The sequence below is a fragment of the Akebia trifoliata genome, chromosome 3 (assembly GCF_017979445.1).
Source record: "Akebia trifoliata isolate Shusen 1 chromosome 3, ASM1797944v1, whole genome shotgun sequence".
NCBI classification, from domain to species: domain Eukaryota; kingdom Viridiplantae; phylum Streptophyta; class Magnoliopsida; order Ranunculales; family Lardizabalaceae; genus Akebia; species Akebia trifoliata.
Window position 1 is genome coordinate 17,326,619 of NC_141377.1, and position 19,948 is coordinate 17,346,566.

A 19,948-nucleotide genomic window follows, 5' to 3' on the forward strand; every position below is an offset into this window, starting at 1 on the left:
GAGCATGCTCGCTAGATTGAAAACCTGAAAAGGCAATCTAGGCAAAAATTAGAGCAATCAAAAAATAAAAGAAAATCTTCGCTGAGTTGAAAAGCTAAAAGGAGGTCTAAGCTGAAACATCAGAAGTCCAAATGACCAAGTTTCAGTACCCAGCTTAAACCAAGCAAGTACTCAGAAGTCATGGGTATCGTTTACGATTGATCTGAAAATTTTCTGTTTCCATTAGTGAACTGAAAGGAAAAAATGGTGGATTCTACAATGAATCTCAAAAGGACATGTTTTGTTCTTTTGAGCCTGACTCAAAATCTTCAATATAAAAAGTCAAAATTAAAAGTAGAATATTTATTGCACTTGTAGTAATCAAATATTTCACACCTTCGTAATAAGGGGCACTTCTCTTTTTTCTATAGCATGTAATTTTTTCTCTTACACTAGGGGCATTTAAAAAAAAAAAACTGTATTCAATTATCTTCAGTGTAATGTTTCCTATCAAACTAGGGGCATTTTGTTCTCAAGCTTGATCAATGTTAATCTTAAATGATAATAGGAACCCCGAATTTAAGGTTATCCTCTCGATAGTAATTTTTTGAAAACCCCTGGGGTACAAAGAAGTTAAAAAAAAATTCTTGAGGTTCAAATAGAAGAGTTTCTGATCTCATATTTGATTTTGCCTAGAGAATAACTCATTACCCTTTCACCTAGAGTAGGAGATAGAGCATTTATTCTTTCCCAGATTCATTATTTCTTTCCCAAATTCATTCATTCTTTCCCAGATTCATTAATTTCTTTCCAGATTTATTCATTCTTTCTCAGATTCATTCATTCTTTCCTAGATTTATTCCTTCTTAGATTCACTCCACCGATGGTTTTCTTGGATTTTGCTCAATTACCACCGATGGTATCTTGGATTTTGCTCAGATAATGTCGAGGGTTTCTCAGATTTTGCTCAATTTCCGCCGAGGGTTATCTCGAATTTTGCTCAAATGTCGTCGAGGGTTTTCTCATATTTTGCTCAGTTTTGCTCAGATGCCATCGAGGGCTATCTCAAATTTTGCTTAGATACCGTTGAGGGTTTCTTAGATTTTGCTCAGATACCGTCGAAGGTTTTCTCGGATTTTGCTCAAATGCCGCCGAGGGCTATTTCAGATTTTGCTCAGATACCGTCGAGGGTTTCTCGGATTTTACTCAGATACCGCCGAGGATTTCTCGAATTTTGCTAAGATGTCGCTGAGGGTTTTTTCTGATTTTACTCAGTTTTGTTCAATGCCGCCGAGGGTTATCTCGGATTTTGCTCAAATACCGTCGAGGGTTTCTTGGATTATGCTCAGATACCACCAAGGGTTTCTCAGATTTTGCTCAGACGCCGTCGAGGGTTATCTCGGATTTTGCTAAGATACCACCAAGGATTTTATCTGATTTTGCTCAGTTTTGCTCAGATGCCGCCGATGACTATCTCAGATTTTCCTCAGATACCACCAAGGGTTTCTCGAATTTTGCTCAGATGCCATCGAGGGTTATCTCGGATTTTGCTCAGTTTATGTTCAGATTTTGCTCAGTTATGCTTAGTTTATGCTCAGATTATACTCAATTTATGCTTAGATTTTACTTAGATTTTGGTCAGACCCTCTAAGACTTATCTCAGATTTCAAGTACACATACTTGCACATTTTTATTTAGGGAGAATTTTCTAAAATTCAAGGATCTGTCGCCGTCAATGAAAGCTCACACTCCAGAACCTAACAATTTCTTAGTTCAGGAAGAGTTTTACCCTCAAGGATCTGAACGCCCCGACGAATTACTAAATTAAACTACAAAATGAACTGTCACTAGCTTTGGCATTCGGATATCGCACCATCTACCAAAATAGATTTGCTATCTAGTTTGCTTCAACTCTCTGTCAAAGAGGAGCATTTGTAGACACCCGATTTTTGCACTCACCTGATTAATCAACTCATCAACCCGATTGCAATGGTTCCCAATGATGGTGAATATTTCAATGCTCTATTTTGTTGCTAGATATGTTTCAGATATTCAGATAAGGTATTTCAAACTAACAAAATTGTGGAAATCATGCTACGCTAAGAAAATATAACCCAAAAAACATAGAAATCATCATTTTACAAACAAAAAGAAACTTTACGATAAAAATCACTAAAAAATGATCAAATTACCAAAATACCCCTAACATCAAAACATCTTTAGAGCCCCCCTTATGCTTAGCAAAACCCTTTCGAGCACATAAAATAACAAAGTGAAATCAAATAAATCATTTGGCTAATTTTCACCAAATTCGATAAAATTACGAAAATGCCCTTCATAGCATTCACAATCGTTTCACGCAAAAAATTCGTAAATGACACAAACCCATAACACCATTGAATTCCTTAGGAAAAATGGATTCCAAAACATCCCAGAACATCAAAAAATGACTTGAAACACAAAAGTTATTTTCAGGGATAAATCTAGATTTAGCCTTTTTGTTTTCACAACCTTAGCCTAAGCCTACGTTTCATCCTATTTAAAGTCCTTTCAGATCAGGGAATGGTTCAAGGTAACTCAATCACGATAGAAGCATGTCATGAGAAATATTGTCAAGTGTAGTCAATCTTGCTACTCAATTCGGATTTCAAGCTGCTGAAGTCGTTGGAAGACCCAAGAGGGGAGGTTAGGTCGAATGTTTGAAAAAAAGAATGACTTGAAGTGTAAAGTCATTGATTTCGAAGCTCAACTTGAGTCACCACACCATGAAAATTGTCGGAGGAACTCAAGAAGAGAGTCTAGATCTGTTATTCAAGAAAGAACGACACTAGAAGAGTAGAGTGTTTGATCTCGCAGCTCAACTTGAGTCACTAAGCTACAAGGGGTATAGAGAAACTGAGAAAGAGTTTAAAGGGAAAATCTATAAAGTAAGGATAGACTGAAAGGGCATGGTGAAAACCTACAAAGGTGCTGTGAGTAAAAAAAATCAATCTATGGCAATATCAAAACTATTGGCACAATGAAAACCTGAAAATGACGTCGATGTGCAAAAACGTGGAAACCAGGTCTGGTGAAAATCGTAACTGGTGCCAGGGGAAAAAAATGAGAATAACAAAAAAATAAATAAATAAATAAAAAATAAATAAAAAAAACTCCTAGCTTGCAAGAGTATAAACTATGAACGACAAAAATCTCGAAGTCCTTAATGTTCCAATATATACATCGAAGATAACTCAATCAAAATTCTTAGCCTCGAGGATGACTCTAAAGATGCTAAGGATTAGCTGACACTTGCATCCTCTACATTTGACAAAAACACCATAATTGTCAAAGTTCAGAGTTGGCAAACATTGGTCTGTCATAGATTATTAAACAAATGCAATCTTTCAAAATCTAAAACAAAAAGAAATGCATCATCAAAATTACTATTTTTAAGCTGTGATGAAAAATCTAGGACTTTCTCAAAACCATGAGTTTTTAAAAGCAGTAGATATATCTAATGCCACTATGTAAAAAAACCTATTTTTTTATTTCATTTATTGGAAAGAGTACAACACAGCTCTTCTTGAAAGTACAGTACAAAAGGGGACAACAAAGGAAGAACTACTCAAACATTTTCATGCAAAGCATTGTAGGCATCAAGTCTATCCTCTAAGGCTTTAATTTGAGCAGTCTGGTCAATGATGATTCTTTCGCATCTTAAGTAGGACTCACCAAATAATCAAATATCATGTCGTCATACATCTTTAAAGTAAGTCTCTTTTAAGAACAGCCACGCTACGTTAAGCCCTTTCAAGAGGATCCCTTAAATTACATGAAAAGGGAAAAATAAGTTCAAAATTCATAATCAACAAGGGGAAAAGAAAAATATCTCAAAATTTCATTACATAGTTTAAAATGTCAATCACTTTCAAAAATCATAAAAAATTATCCAAGATTTCAAAACGAGCTCTATGCCACGAAGTCAAAGATTTCAAAAAGGCTAACTCTGTCAGACCCTGTGCTTGGGTAGTCACATTCTACAAAAAAATCTTCAATCCATTCGACGTTTTTAATCATTTTACGATGAATCATTTCCGGTTCATACAAATAATTGTCTAGTTTATTCTTTGTAGTTTTTTTGCAAGCAACTTCTGCAAAGAGGGGTAGTTATAAACATCCCAATTTGCATGAACCCATTAAGAAAATCTAAATTTTCTAGAATTGATTTCAATTAAGAACTTGAGCCTCTCAACGGGCCCGCATTGTCACTTGGCATCATTTTCATACATACATGCATACATGCATCATGTCATATAGTTTGCATGCTCGACCTTGTCCTTAATCCAATCTAATTCCTTACCACTTCCCTAATCCAATATAAATCCATACCTAACCCACCTTCCTAATCATGGACCAACTCAATTTTGTATCTCCTCTCCATTAACTAACCCATTATTCATAACCTAAATCCATAAGCTAAGTCCTACTAAACCCACTCTCAAACCTAGCGTTAATACCCAAAATCCATAACCCATTATCCATAAACCAAGTCTATCTCCAAACCCATTATCTATAAACTAAGTCCATAACCATAATACCCATAGTCTATAGCCGAAGTCCATCACTTAAGCCCAATACCAAGTTCATTCTAAGCCCATTCTCTCACACCTCCTCAAAAAGTGACATATGTTGATTTTCCATAAGTCCTCAATACTCAATGCATTATCTAATTGGAGAGTCAACTCCCCCTTGTGAAAATTCAAGAATACCCTTATCAAAAAGTATAGTCAAATAAAAAAAGATTATTTGATATTTGGTAATAATCCATAAAGTTGAGAGAATTTCCAATCATACCCTCAAAAGGTGAGAATCTTCAAGTACATACATAGAACTCTCCCATTAGTCCATTTCAAAAACATACATTCACCCATTGCTTTATGAGTTATTTACAAATGAACCAAGGTCTAATTTTCACTTACCACTTCACCTTTACACATGTCACTCTCCTACTCACCCTCCCAAAAGTATTTTTGTTTTCTCATTGGTCAATTTCAAAAATATACATCCACATTTACTTTTTGAGTTATTTACAAATGAACCAATGTTTACTTTTCATCTACTACTCCACCTTTACATATGTCACTACCCTACTCATCCTCCAAAAAGTTCCTTTTGTTCTCTCACCTTTATTTACAAAAAAAAAATTAGGGTTTGACTACTTTATCTCCAAAAGATTTCCAAAAATTCTATAAATACCCTAATTTTCTATGAACAATTCATATTCTCAAGCCCCTATTTCTCTACCCTAAACTCTATCTAAATTTCTACTCACTTCAATCTTCTCTCAATTCAAGTTCCTACTCAAGAACCTTCATCCACCTCTCAACCTTCAATCAACAAACTCCCTTCTATCTAACCATCAACCCAAGCACTCAATTCTCAAGACCACTTCAAGACTCAAGCCCATTAAAAAAACCTCAAAGGATAATGTAGGTATAGTTTAAGATCATTTTTAAGTTGCACATTCTTCTTTTAATCCTCTCTTTTATTTTTATTTTTATTTTTAGAGATCTTTAGGATTTAATGCATACCCTTCCCCATCTCCGTTAGGTTGGTCTAAGGTTCGATCGAAAGGGTGGGGCTTGAAGCCTTGTTTTCTCTTGTTATATCATGCATCATGTTGTACGCAACACACACACTCACATATGCATGTCAATGATGAAGAAGTGTGTCACCTTCTTGATGGGGTGAAACACAAAGTTTCTAGCCATACATACATGCATCAAGGTTGTGGTTGCAAGAGAACTCCATCATGGAGTCCCTTTAAAAGCCCAAACCAACATTCATGTTCATAAAAAATAATGTGGCTACATGGGTCATCATTTTTCATAGGATGCCCCTAATGTCATATTAAAATAAAAACCCCTTCTCTAAGGGAACATTTCACTCAATGCACATACCACTCTAGCATGCATTCTCATGCATTTTTTTTTTTAATTTTTTTACAAGAAAAGAATGGCCAAGCAAGGTAACCACCTTTGGTGGAGAGGATGGGGTGCGTAACACTCTTACCATCCTCTAGCCAGACCCCTTTACCTAGATTTTAAGTAGACCACACCTTTTTCATATATGAGAGTTACTACAATGGCAAAAATCAATTTCAAAAATATTTCAGGTGCCCATTTACACCCATTTCAAAAAAGGAATGGTGGCGACTCCAACAACATAGCATTGAGGTTCCCATACGAACTTCTCATGTCTATAGAAATTGGTTCCTAAAATTTTTTGAAAGTGTTTTAAATCTCTAAGACCAAATCTTTCTTAAGAAATTGACCAGAGAAATACATTTTTTGTTGTTGGATTTTGATTTGCTAAATAAAAAGATTGAAACCTTTTTTTGAAGCGTAGGGTTCGTACTTTTTTGTAGTAGGATTTTGGCTTGGCAAAGAAGAAAAATGAAACCCTTTTCTTGAAGCCTAGGGTTCAATTAACTTCCAATCCAAGAAATAATTTCAATCCAAACTTAGGGTTTGATTTATTTCTTCATCTAGGGTTTCTACCAAAGAAAAGTGAAGAAAATATCATAGGAGAAGATGAAAAACTTTGTCCAAACCAAGGTTTTTCTCTATTTGTTCTTCTAATTAATCTACAATAGATGACATGGCCATTGATTCATTAAGTGAGAGATGTAGATAGTAGAGCCACGTTAGAAATGTGAGAAGCGTAATAAATCCCAATGTCACCCTTACATTATTCTTATTGAAAATTGGTTAATGTTGGAAACTAGAAATGAAGCTAACAAAACGTAATGATTCAGATGAATTTTGAATGCCACCACCGATGATAATGATGAATTCCTATGATTGCAAATCGTTCTATCAACTTTGATGAATTTGGGAAACAAATGATCTTTTTATTTTTATTTTTATTTATTTATTTATTTTTTTGCGTTTTCCTTTGACAACCAAGTAGACAAAAAGTTTCGCGATGCTTTCCTGTTGTTACTACTAAGCATCTTAGTCGTAAAAGAGCGTACATCACCACAAACACAAAGTTTTTTGTTTGTAGAATTTTGAAGAGCAAACAAGTAAGGCCTATAACACTTTTTTTAATTGAACAACCTTATTTATCCAATTTTTGGTGTAATAAAGCATTAACTAGATTATTTTTTTAAATCTTTTTTATAAAAATATTTTTATTTAAAAATTATTTATTCAACTCGACCGAGTCAACTCCTGAGTTTTTGAGTCTACTCCACCCAATGGGCTTTCGAGTCGAGTAGGATTTTCGAGTTTTAAAACTATGATCTCAACCATGTTTTGATAGAAAATGTCAAACATAGTTTGAGATCCTATTTTGGTTGTACCAATTGATAAGTTAAAATGCCAGGTAAGATGGGAGAAGCTTCAAAGTTTTGTGGAATCCTTATCTTTATATGCATGTGGATATAAGGAATTTTTTTATAATTTTAAATTAGTGATCTATTTCTTGATCTTGATCCTTAAGTCCAAATGAATAGAAAAAGGGAGTTGCTATTGTCACACCAACTTTTGTTAATGTCACACTAACTGTGTGCAATTCTTTGAGGAGTTTTTTCTTAAAATGTGCACAATTTATGCCAAAATTTCAGTTTTGGTACATTGTTCATTTTAATTCCCAAAACATGCATTTTGAGTGAATTCATTACTTTAATAATCAATGAATTCTCTGGTATATCTATGAATTTGTAGATATTAAAAGCGATGAACTTTGACGAATGCATGTTTTAGGAATTAAGATGAACAGTGTACCGAACTCGAAATTTCATCGTATTAAACACACAATATGGAGATTCACCATTCTTTGGTGATTTACATAAGAATTGGTGTGGCACTAACAAAAGTTGGTGTGACAATAATAGCTCTTTAAGAAGAAGACCACAAAATCCTTTACTTCTCTTTTTGAATCAACATCTTTAATGATAAAGCAGAAGACAATGATAGTGATATGATATTGATTATGACGAGGGCATTGAAGTCAATTTTCATATAAGAAATTAAGATGGCGTTTGGATAGAACTCCTTGGCTACTTCTGACTCTTGTGGGGAGTTAGAAGTCATTTGGATAATTTAGATAAATAACTCTTTCGAAGAATTACTCCGCGCAAGAGCAAAAAATTGCTCTTTATGAAAAAGTCGCTAAAACCTACTTCTCAATTTCGCATCTTGCGGGGAGTAATATTCTAACGGCTCATTTTACCGAAATACCCCTAACTTTATTAATTTTCTACGAAATACCCCTAATTTTACCGAAATACCCCGTTTTATTAATTTTCTACGAAAATACCCCCATTTTAAACACATTATATTAATATTTAATATTTAAAATACTATATTATATTATATTAATATTAATATTAATATTTATTATAATATTTATTATATTAATAATTATTATATCATATTATATTATATTAATATTTATAGTTAAAATGTCAAAAACAGTATAGTTTGAAGGCATATTATGATATTAAAAAACAAAAAATAGTAACTAGTATAATATAAGGGTATTCTGGTCTTTTTTCTAGAAGTCATGAGAAGTCAGTATGGTTCCCAAACAGACTTCCAGTACAAAAGTATTTCTGCTAGTACTTCACAGAGTTGATTGTCAAACGCCCTCTCTGCACAGAATTACTTTTCCAACTCCTTCACAGAGTACTCCAGCTCCTGCTCTTTGGAACAATTGTTCTGCTCCTGGTATCCAAACGCACCCTAAGAATATAGATTACAAGATGGACTAATTGTCAGTTTCAAAATACAAAGAGCTGTCTCAAAGATGGACAGTGTAAAATTAGGTGTACTTATTGTTATAGACTTTATCTAGTGCTAGGGTATAATGTCTCCATGAAAAAAATCCACAAATGAGAGTGATATAGGGTTGTCAGGTTTGAAGGGAGCACACGAAACTTAGTCTTCAAAGCTACAAGCGGAGGTATGAGTGGATGCGTTCCCATTCCTATTTGGATGGGGCGGGGCGGGGCGGGATGGGGCGGGGCGGGGTATAGCAAACATATGTAGTAGACAGTGAGGGCGGTTTGATCCCTAGGAAATTTCTTCTCTTAATTATCTTTCCGTTGGACAAAAGTGTCCAACTTCGTAGGTCACTAGACTTTTCTATAGATTTCAAATTTTTTTAAATGCAAACTTTCCTCCAACACTAGTACATCATATCTTTTATTATATATATTTGAGGTAGTCAGATTCATTTTTGTCTCCATTCGGTTTCTTTTGCGATCCAAAAGGCATCTTTTTCTAAAATTCTCTTTCCCACTCACAATCGAATAAATTAGTAAAGGATGGCGTCGAAACCCCTGACTTTCGCTAAGATTTCCTGGAGACATCCATCATCGTATGGTTGGTATATCACATACATACATAAATGCATCATTATTCCTCTGTCTTCTGCAACTTTGAATTTTCAGAGATTTTTGGATTTAAAAAAGGGAAGAAATTTGAACTTTTGTTAAATTTTAGGGACTAGGAATCAGGTTTGTCTCCTTTCGAAGAAGAGGAAGAAGAGAGGAACAATGGCGTCTGCAATTAGGATCGAAGGCATCGAGGATGAGTTGCAGAAGATCATTAGTGCTAATATAGATGAAGTTCCTGCAAGGCGCCGTGTTCGTGAAGCCTTTAAGGAAATCCAGCTTGGAATCGATCATTGTTTGTTGAAGGTTTGGTTCAGATTTCAGTAATTCATTGTAACTGAATGATTTAACTTTTATTTCTTAAAAATGGATTGAGGAGGATTTTAGCTTTATTGATTCTTTTAAGTTTTCTCTTAAGGAATTTTTATAATGTTCAGCTTCAATGGAAAGAAGGTGTTAGCTGAGGTTTTATTTATGCTAGAGATGCTAATTCAGGTCTCATTTATTTATTAGTGTTGCTTATGCTATAATTTAAAAGTATTAGAAATACTCTCAAAATCCATTGTTTTCTATGTTTATCACTAGATGTGCAAACCATGAATAAAAGATATTAGAGGAAGGGGCGGAGCTAGGAATTTTTTGTGTGGGGAGGGGAGGGGGGAGGGTGGGGATTATAGGTAACTGGTAAGGTTGAAGAACTTGAAGATGACTTGTTTTGGGGAGAAAATTCAAGGTTTTTTTTATTAGAGGTTGAAGAGGGGAAGGAGGGAGAGAGGGGGGGGGGGTATAGGTAACTGGTAAGGTTGAAAAGCTTGAAGATGACTTGTTTTGGGGAGAAAATTCAAGGTTTTTTTTTATTAGAGGTTGAAGAGAAGGGCGTTTCGGTAATTTCTTATTAGTATATGAGTGAAGACTTAAGTTAATGGGGGCTATATCACCCGTTCGAAAACATAGGGCATCTCAAATATTCACCAAAATCGATTTTTTTTAAAGTGGCCTTCCCACTTACAACTTTGGGAGAAACCCTCCCATTTTCATGACGGGGTGGGGGTGGGGATTATAGGTAATTGGTAAGGTTGAAGAAGTTGAAGATGACTTGTTTTGGGGAGAAAATTCAAGGTTTTTTTATTAGAGGTTAAAGAGGGGAAGGAGGGAGAAGGGGGGGGGGGGGTATAGGTAACTGGTAAGGTTGAAGAGCTTGAAGATGACTTGTTTTGAGGAGAAAATTCAAGGTTTTTTTTTATTAGAGGTTGAAGAGAAGGGCATTTAGGTCATTTCTTATTAGTATATGAGTGAAGACTTAAGTTAATGGGGGCAATATCACCCGTTCAAAAACATAGGGTATCTCAAATATTCACCAAAATCGATTTTTTTTAAAGCAGCCTTCCCACTTCCAACTTTTTGGAGAAACCCTCCCATTTTCATGACGGCCTCTACATTCTGGTAAATATTTGAGATATCTGTGTTTTCAAGATGGCTTGTTTTGGGGAGAAAATTCAAGTTTTTTTTATATTGAAGGTTGAGAAGAAGGGCATTTAGGTCATTTATTATTAGTTTATGAGTGAAGACCTCAGGTAATGGGGGCAATATCTTCCGTTTGAAAACATATGGTATCTCAAAATTTTGGAGGAACCCTCCCATTTTCATGACATGTGGCACTTCTACATTCTGGTGAATATTTGAGATATCTGTGTTTTCAAATTGGTGACATGCCCCTTGACCTTTGTCTTCTCGTATGAATTAATGAAAAATGATTTAAAAATGCTTGATTTTTTTCCCCAAAATTAGTCATCTTCATGATGAGATGATGATGGTGGTGGTCATAATGGTAACAGTGATGGTAATGATGACAACAATGACTAGGATTGTGAGGGAAATGAGGTCATTTTCCATTAGTCCATAAGAGAATACCAAAGTCAGGAAAAACATGTCATTGGTTTGAAAACATAACGAGTGTCGATAACAGTAAATGTAAAATGCACATGATAGATAAGGTCTTAAATGTATTACAGATTTACATGTATAGTAGTCCCCTACCAATGCCTAAGCCACGTCAATAGCCGATCAAAGGTAGCTTTTCAACCCATGAAGCACTAGATGTTGAGTTTGTTGTTTCTGAATACTGATTTCTTATAGCAGAGAGAGAAGAAGTTATAACAAATCTTAATTTTGAAATCGAATGTAATAGAAAATTATTACCTAAAAGAAAAGGTTGAGGCGTGCACAAAGCACTGTCCTAAAACGAAATTCGCCCCTGCTACGGTACCACAGTCTGTAGGCGTTCGTTCTGTAGGATTCAACAACCCACGTATCCAAAAGGGTACTCTAAATTGGAACGTAACTTCGAACTCGACGATGTTGTGTGCTCTCACAACGAATAATAAATTATTGATATTCGAAAATATAAAATAGCAGAGAAAATTAAGTGGTTAAAATCGACTAAACAATTTGATATAAATAAAAGAGAAAGTGGCTATTTAGAACAGTCACAAACCTATTCCAAACAGACACATTGTGTTGGTTCAGAATAAACACAATGGTTCAAAACAGAATTTAAATTTAAAAACGTCTAGAATTTTTTAAATAAAAGTGGGCCTTGAAAATTAAAGCAAAAACGGGCATTTGCGCGCACCCACTTGAGGTGTAAATCTCGGATTTTGCACCCCCCCTGCGCGCACGTCATACGTGCGCACACGCATTAAGGTTTTCGGACCAGTGGATCCAAATTCCAATTGAAACCTTGGGTTTTCTTCTTGGGCCCCCGTGTGCGCGCGTGAGCCCACCTACTACTTTTATCCGCTTTAAAGCTATTAGAAGCACAACTATTTAAGAATTGCAAATCAATTCTTCTCCTAGTCGATGTGGGACTAAAACTTACTCAAGACAAAAAAAAAACTATCAACTAAACTTAAAGTAATAAAGTAAAAAGCATAAAGCATAAAGCATAAAGCATAAAGCAAACATGGGATTGAAATACCCTATGGTTAATAATTGATTTACCATATGGTTAAAACTAATTGAATATTAAAGGGTTTTCCAATTCAACCCTCTAAATTCCAACAGATTTCGCAAGAAAACTTCTTTCTTTTTTGTTTTGGAGGTGGCCCAAAGACCCAGACTTATGATTGTCTTGGGAAGTGTGAGAATGTGGAGAGAAGACCTTTCCTTCATCATTACTTCTACTATTTATACCCCTTTTGTGATGATAGGGAGGGAGTCACTCCACGCCACCTGTCTTCTTTCCTTCATCAGGATTTCCAAAGATACCCCCACTCTTTCTAGATAGCACCCATTTCCCCCAAAAGCCTTGTCTTTTATGTCCACATCAAGATTATATGGTGTCCTCTTGGCTTCATGTTATTTGTCTATGTCATGATTTACATTTCATACTGCCACCTTATCACCCAATCTGATTCAATCATCCACATTTAGTCCCCTACCTGTGAGTTGGAGTACCAATATTGCTCATGTATTCCATTGAATAGGTATCCTTTTTAAATTTCCCTTTTCCAAATTTTTTTTCTTTCTCCCCCCCCTTTTTTTTTTTTTATATATTTCTTTCCAAGGGCCCTGTTTTCCTTGAGTTTTGCTCCATGTTATCACTGTTGATGTGGGGTGAAGGGTAGAGATTGCGTCGTTATTCGTGCCCCACTTTCTTTATAAATTAGGTTTGGGTTCAACCTCTCTCCAAGCAGCCCTCATCACCTCTTTTCTTCCCCTGTTTGCAATTAGACTTGGCATCTCCTTGGTTCAACAGTTGTTGCTCCCAAGGTCAAACCCCCCTGCTCCCAGGCTTCATTTCAAGGGCCCAAGGTTCAACATTTTCACGCCAAAGCATAACAAGTTTGATTTCCTCCTTGGCGACTTGACTTTGGTTTCCTTCTTAGTCCGCAAGTCCCCAAGGATCTATCAATGGATTTTGCTTCGGCATCCCACCAACCTACAAGTAAGTTTCAGCGCCTCCTCATTTCTTTTCTCTTCCCCCCACCCCCCGTTTTTTTTTATAATAGCTTGGTTTGATTGAGGAATAGATTTAGATCTCCTTACATAATTTACAATAATCAACATAGCTGTTCACAACTTGAAATGTCTTCAAATATTCTTCCATGAGTTGTATAGAACATCTTAGTCATTTGTAACATCCAAGGATTAACATTCAATTTCATGATCAGAGAACTAAACAAAGGGAGAAGAGTCCTTTACAATCAACCTGCCTTATTTGCGTCTCCCTTTTTAGCGGGTTTGGTGTTATTCTTGAGTGGGTTCGGCACCCTCTCTTCGGGTGGGTTCGACCTCGAGTGGGTTTGGCATCTTCTTTGTTGAACTTGTTTCAGCTTCCATCTCATTTGAATCACTTCTTTGATTTACTTGATTGAGGATTGTATTATGTCCATTTGTTTATCAAATCCCAAATACATCAAGTTAAAAGATCTTGGACCAACTTGATTTATATTGGAAACAGTCAAAGTCTATAAAACGAAATATTAAAAAAATGATTTTGTAGAACTTCATCGTAGGAGGAGGAGAAACCGCTTCTTTATGGTGTCTAATTTAAAATCCATCTTTCCCTTCAAGATTATAACTTGATTCATGAGCAGGGGCAAGGTCTTTAATTAGGTCGTCGAGAGCTTGCATTCGACGTCTACTATGCCCAAAGTGAATGCTAATAAGAGTGTTAAGAACACTCCAAATAGTGATGACCTCTTCGTTGCTAGCCTTAACTCCTAGCACTTTAAGGAAGCGCCAACCAGTCATGAATGGTTACTCACTAACGAGACTGATGAGGACCCTGAAAGGCCCAACCCTGACTACACAAACCGCCTTCCCTTGTAGAGGGGCGATATGACGCCATTGCCTATTTTCTTCCTTTCACATTCTCAACCCTTCGAGCATTGGGCCGATTAGGTGGCTCATACTTTAGAGGATGGTTATGTGGCTAAGAGATTAAAATCAACGGGTATCTTCGATGCCTTGCACATTTGGACCTGTCTCAAGGTTGAGAAGGATCTATCTAGCTTGGTGAGCTTAGTATCTCGGTGGTGTAGTAGCACCCACACCTTTGTGTGCTCATGGGGAGAGATTACCGTCATGCTATAGAATGTTCATATTCTTTTGGGGTTACTGATCATTGGCAGCATTTGAAAAGAGGATCTTATTCTATCCGAAGTCGAACAAGCCATAGCCGATGATTTAGTAGCCGTTCAGTTCGCGGCGAGGAACAATCCCAACCCTAGCGTTAGCAAGCATCCTAAGAACGAACAATCAAAAAGGCCAAATCTTGTTGGATGGGTCCGTTATTTTTGGGGTACACTAGGCAACAATGGTCTTGTCGAAGGTAAGGGTAGGAATGCTAGTTGCTGTGTAGAGGGCCTTATTGCTTATTGGCTTTCCCGACAAATCATCGAATGTGAGCCGCAAAAGAAGGTGCATAAATTCTTCTTTCCGCTTGCAATTAAACTTGCTCAAGGCCGCCGCGTGCCTCTTGCTCCTATATTCCTCTACGGGCTATACATCAAGTTTCTCACCTTGAAGAAAATTTGAAGCTTGCAAATGGTGTATATTCTGTCTCGACCTTTGTAAACGCATCTTTCTTACAACTATGGTTATGGGAGAATTTCCCTCGCTATGCTCCAACATTTACCGAACCTTCGTAATCATCGAGAAAATTAGCGCTTCAAAGAGAGGAAAAACAGTTAAGACGATCGGTTTTTTCCCCTCCATTCCGAGGGCATGGTGCTGGTGTGGGTCTAGGCCCCCACGAGGAATCTCTTGACATTTCTAGATTTCGAGGAGATGGTAGTCCATCGTCCGTATCATCCCCTCCTCCCCGGTATCACTCAAAAGCTTATGTTTGCTACCAAGCCGGGTAAGGACATCGATTTTACCAATAAGGGACTCATTAGGCGTGGTCGTGATGCATTCCTTTATAGTGCAAACAACGGCTTCTTACTTTCTTTCTTTGGAAGGCATTGGTCTGTTCAGTATTACCTTCCATGTAGGTGTGCTCGGCAGAGTTCATTTTTAATAGGGACTACCAAGTTTCGTCCTTGAGCGTCCCCATTCTTCGTAGGTCATAACATGCTATACAATAACCCATCATGCCAAGCACATCTTATCAAAGAAAAGGTGTTTTCCCTTTCCCAAGGGTGGGAGGTTATGCTATGTGAACCTCGATGTTCAAGCCTTTTGGTGTGAAATGATATCTGCCTTAAAGTTCATAAGTCGACCTCCGACATGCTTTGCCGCGCGTCCTTTTGACGAGTTGGCTTTATTTCCTCGATTAAAGGTACCGAAAGTGTCTTCAAAGAAACGGAAGCATCAAGTTGAACAAGATTCTCTTTCCAAGTATAGAGCAGTCCACAAAAAGGCTAAGTGAGCTTATGAGGTTCGGCCAACAAGCAACCCCAAGCGTACCTCATTGTCTACACCACCCATAAAGAGGACTGGTAAGAATACTTTTGTAAAGTCGAGGCCTCGGCGTAGAGTAGAAGTTTTTTCAAAACCGTCAAAAGGGGAGGGATCTTCACCTTCATCCCTAGATAGCCCCCATGTGACTTCGGCATCTCCCACGCCAACTGTGTTACCTCTCCAACTAGAGCGTGCAGGTTCTTCAAAGACCGACACATAGTCCCCCGTGAAATTGGCCCGCCGTCGCAGGTTCAAAAAATGTTATAAACGACAAAAAGATGGGTTATTGTTATCTTCAAATTCACCTCAGTGTGGGTCTCCAATGTCTCCAATCTTCCCTCTATCAGAAGAGGATCCTATCCTAGCTTGTGCAAACTGTAATAGCTCCTTGGACTCAATGGCGGCTAAGAGTGTCTTGGAGAGTCTTAAAAACAAGGGTTAGGGTAATAGTGAGTTTGGAAATGCGGTCGATCATTTATTGGGTCTTCGTCCGACAAATTTTATAAATTCTTGCCCTGTACTCTTCTCACACTTACTTTTCTATTAGTATAATTATCTCCTCACTTGTACCTTTTTTTTTTTTTTTTTGTAAGATACTACTTGTCATGTTTCGGTTAACTCCATCGATCATAGTGTGCCTTCCTTGCTTCACATCAATCCTCCCAAAGGAAACATGCGGGGGACACTGTTTGGCATGCTGTTTAGGGGGAAGAAGGTAGAGTTTTGCCTATGCTGAGGGATAATTTGGAAGACGTTGCTCATGGCTTGACTGCTTCACAAATGGCTCATGTAATACACACTTTTTACAACGACTGGGAGACGAATACAATGCCAACTGAAAATATTGGCACCGAGGGAGTGGTTGGGTGTTGAGGCGATGCTGGGCATGCAGTCCATTTTGATGGGGCTTCGGGATAGGATGTAACAGAAGATAGGTGTGTTGAGTGCCATACTCACTTGTCCTCAATATTATGGGCTCAAATGTATGCAAGCCCTTTGTTATCGGAGGAGATTCTTCGGCTTCTTTTACTCAGTGTGGAAAGCCGTCCACTCTAACATGGTCAGAGGTTGCCGGGTTCAAATTGTCCACTGGAGACACTGAGTTATATAGAGAGATTTATGACGTGCATGGGCATGTTGCCCGGATCACTGTTATCAAATCTTGTTCCAGCTTATTACATTAGGCCGTGTCCAAGGTTTTGCAAGTTGTGAAAGCGATGCATTCCGCCCTTGTGGTTGATCTATCGCCAACTTTACTTGACCTTTGGGAGGATTAGATTTGTACTTTTGAGAGGCTTGATTTTAATGTGACGTGGTTGCGAATGACTTTCGACCACGTTGCCAAGCTCTTTAGGGAACGCTCCCAATTAAATACGATCCTATTAGAGGTGAGGTCTAAGATTGAAGTGAAAAATAAGACTCTTGTGGAAGCTGAACACGAGGTTTGCGACTTGGAGACGTATTTGGCGCTTTCTAAGGAACGGGTCTCCTTTTTTTGTGCCGAAAAGGATGCACTATTGGTTGAATTAGGCATCATGGAGGGCCAAAATGGAATTCGCTCTTCGGTGGGTGACTTTGTCTTAACTAGATCAATTCCTCTACCATTAGTTGTTGATGAGCCATCGAAGTACATTGTCCATCTTTGCGGTCCTTCGGCTGTTGCCACTTCCCTTGGGTAATTCCTAGGTACTTCTTCGTGCATGAGAGATTGGTCTGATCTTGGAAAGGCTGCTAAAAGTTCCACTACGGCTTGTCCCTTTATTTCTTTTAGGTGAATTATCATAATTTCAAACTCTAACAACTGCAACAACCACCTGGCCGTGCGTCCCGCCAAATATGGCTTCAATAAGAGGTGCCCAAGTGGGCCGGCTTTAGTAATGAAATGTACTTTCCCCTTTAACAAGTAGTATTGAAGCTTTTGAACATCGAACATTAATGAAAGATATTTTTTCTACCATTAAATAGCGTAATTTGGAACTATGTAGGGCCCTACTGGGATTGTAAACCAAATGTTCGACACCATCGTACTCTTGTGTTGACAACGCGCCCATTGCTAGATTGGTCGATAGTAATGTTTTGCTTGAATCCGGTGGCACCATTACTGGTGTTGACCCCAAAGTCTTTTGGATGTTAACAAACACTTGTTGTTGCAGAGGGCCCTATACGAAGTGTGGACACGGGATTTTAAACATTCTTCAAACATCCCTCCATTTTGGGGTGTTTTGGAGTCGCCACCATTCAAATTGGTAAAAGGGTGTGAATGGTCACCCGATGTCTCATTTTTTGAAAATTAAATCATTTTTGATGTGATGACTCTCGTTGGATAATGCACGTGGTCCAACCTTTGATTCAAGGTAAGGGGGTCCATTTATGGAGTAGGGAAGGTGTTAGGCACCCTATTCCACCCACCATAGGTGGTAACCTCGGATTCAGTTTTCTTAAAATAAAAATAAAATAAAATCGAAGAAAAATTCGATGTGTGCCCTCAAGTGTGAGGGACTTTCAATGTTGGCTTCAATCATTAAGGGCACCCTTATATAGAAGGGGCCCTTTGGTGATTTATCCCATGGTGGTGTGTGCAAATGTGTGGGAAAAGGGAGAGTAGAAGAGGGGATGTGGGGGGTGTTCCTTTTGTTGAACCCACCTTGTCCTTGAGTTGATCTTCAAATATGTCTTCCCTTGAGTTGACTTGAACTTGCTTGAGGTTGTAGAAGATTGAGTTGAGTTGAGAGTGAGGTGTTGAGAGTAGAGTAAAGTAGAGAGTTGTAGTTTTTGGAGGATTATTTTTTAAATTTTCATTAGTTGTGGTGAGGGGAGAATGGAGGGGTTTTTATAGAGGTTGGAGAGGTATTTTGAGGGTATAATGGGGTGAATGAAGAGAATAATGGATAATGGCATGGGTTTGAGAGGAGAGGGGTATGAAATTTGAGGGAGAAATAAGGGTAGTTTTGTAATGAGGGAAATGGGTTGTGTTTTAACCCAAATGGTTTGGATCTTACCCAAATCCATTTGGGTAGAGTGTTTGGTGGGGTGAGATGAGTGATGGTTGATGGGAGGAATGGTGGTGTAAGGGAGTTGTTTGGAGAAGGAGTGTTGAGATGGTTGAAGAGGTATGGTGTTTGATTTGGAGAGATGAGTAGTGATTGGTTTGATTTTGAGAGGATTGAAGGGATGATGACATGTGGCAAATGTTGGGATGAAGAGATTAGTTGATTGGTGATGGTGGTTGGATGATTAGAGAGAAGAGTATGGGAGGTATGGGTTGAGGTGATTTTATGGGAGTGTTTTAAGGGAAAGTGATGGTTGAGGTGTGGGAGATATGGGTTGTGATGTGGGTGGTTGATAGTGTTAGAGTATGTAGGGTATGGGTTGTGATGTTGGTGGTTGATGATGAGAGGATGGGTAATAGGTTAGGGTGTGTAGGGTATGGGTTGTGGTATTGGTGGTTGATGATGAGAGGATGGGGAATAGGTTAGGTTAGGGTAGGGTTATGGGTTGAGTTGATTAGATGAGGGAGGTGGAAGGAGATGATGACATGTGTCATCTCTTGGTGATTGGTTTGATGTGATGATGATATGTTGGATTGGATTGGATTTGGGTAGTGGATTGGGCTTTGGGCTTTAATAGTAGATTGGGTAGGGTTTTGGACTTAGATAGGGGATTGAATAGTGATGAGGATGGACTTGGGTTTTAAGAAGAGTGATTGGGCTTGGTAGAATAGTATAGGGTTGGATTTAGGAATGTAGGAGGGTGGTGAGGTGTGCGAGTCCATGGGCCACGTAAATGGCCTCGAACATTTATTAATGTAGATTTGGGCTTTGGGGCCCATCCCAATTTTTTTGGTTTTTTTGGGGTATTTTGCGTCGAGGGCCCGCTCAAATTCGGGTGTCTACACGAAGCAGACATTCTTTTTAAGTAATGGAGAAAAAAGGGGGACTAGTTGTGCCAGTCCTGGTATAAAACGCCGGATGTATGATATTTTCCCAAGGAAGCTCTTTAATTCTTTAAGGTTGGACAGGGCTTTCATTGTGGCTATCATTGCTGATTTAGAGCTATAGACATAGATCTCTTTCTCGCTCACTACAAACCCCAAGAAAATGACAACAGAGACCCCAAAAGCGCACTTAATATGATTCATCCGTAATTTAAATTGACGGCACCTCAGAAACACTTTTC

At 37.9% G+C, this 19,948-nt stretch overlaps 1 protein-coding gene across 8 annotated transcripts in view; it reads left to right on the plus strand.

Annotated features, from left to right (window-relative positions):
* Window positions 1-8,993: 8,993 nt before the first annotated feature.
* The window catches only part of LOC147406076 (caffeoylshikimate esterase-like), an 82,271-nt gene continuing 71,316 nt past the window's right edge, over window positions 8,994-19,948 (plus strand). For 2 of the 8 annotated variants that reach the window (XR_015176271.1, XM_086433985.1), the window contains exons 1-2: window positions 8,998-9,353; window positions 9,474-9,670. Coding sequence is in view for 6 of the 8 variants with exons in the window: in XM_086433985.1 (XP_086290111.1) it covers window positions 9,296-9,353; window positions 9,474-9,670 (255 nt within the window). In the remaining 2 variants the exon portion in view is untranslated. Of the gene's footprint in view, window positions 9,358-9,473; window positions 9,671-19,948 lie in introns of those variants that run through there. The other 6 variants (XM_086433992.1, XM_086433991.1, XM_086433986.1 and 3 more) reach the window with 5 other exon arrangements.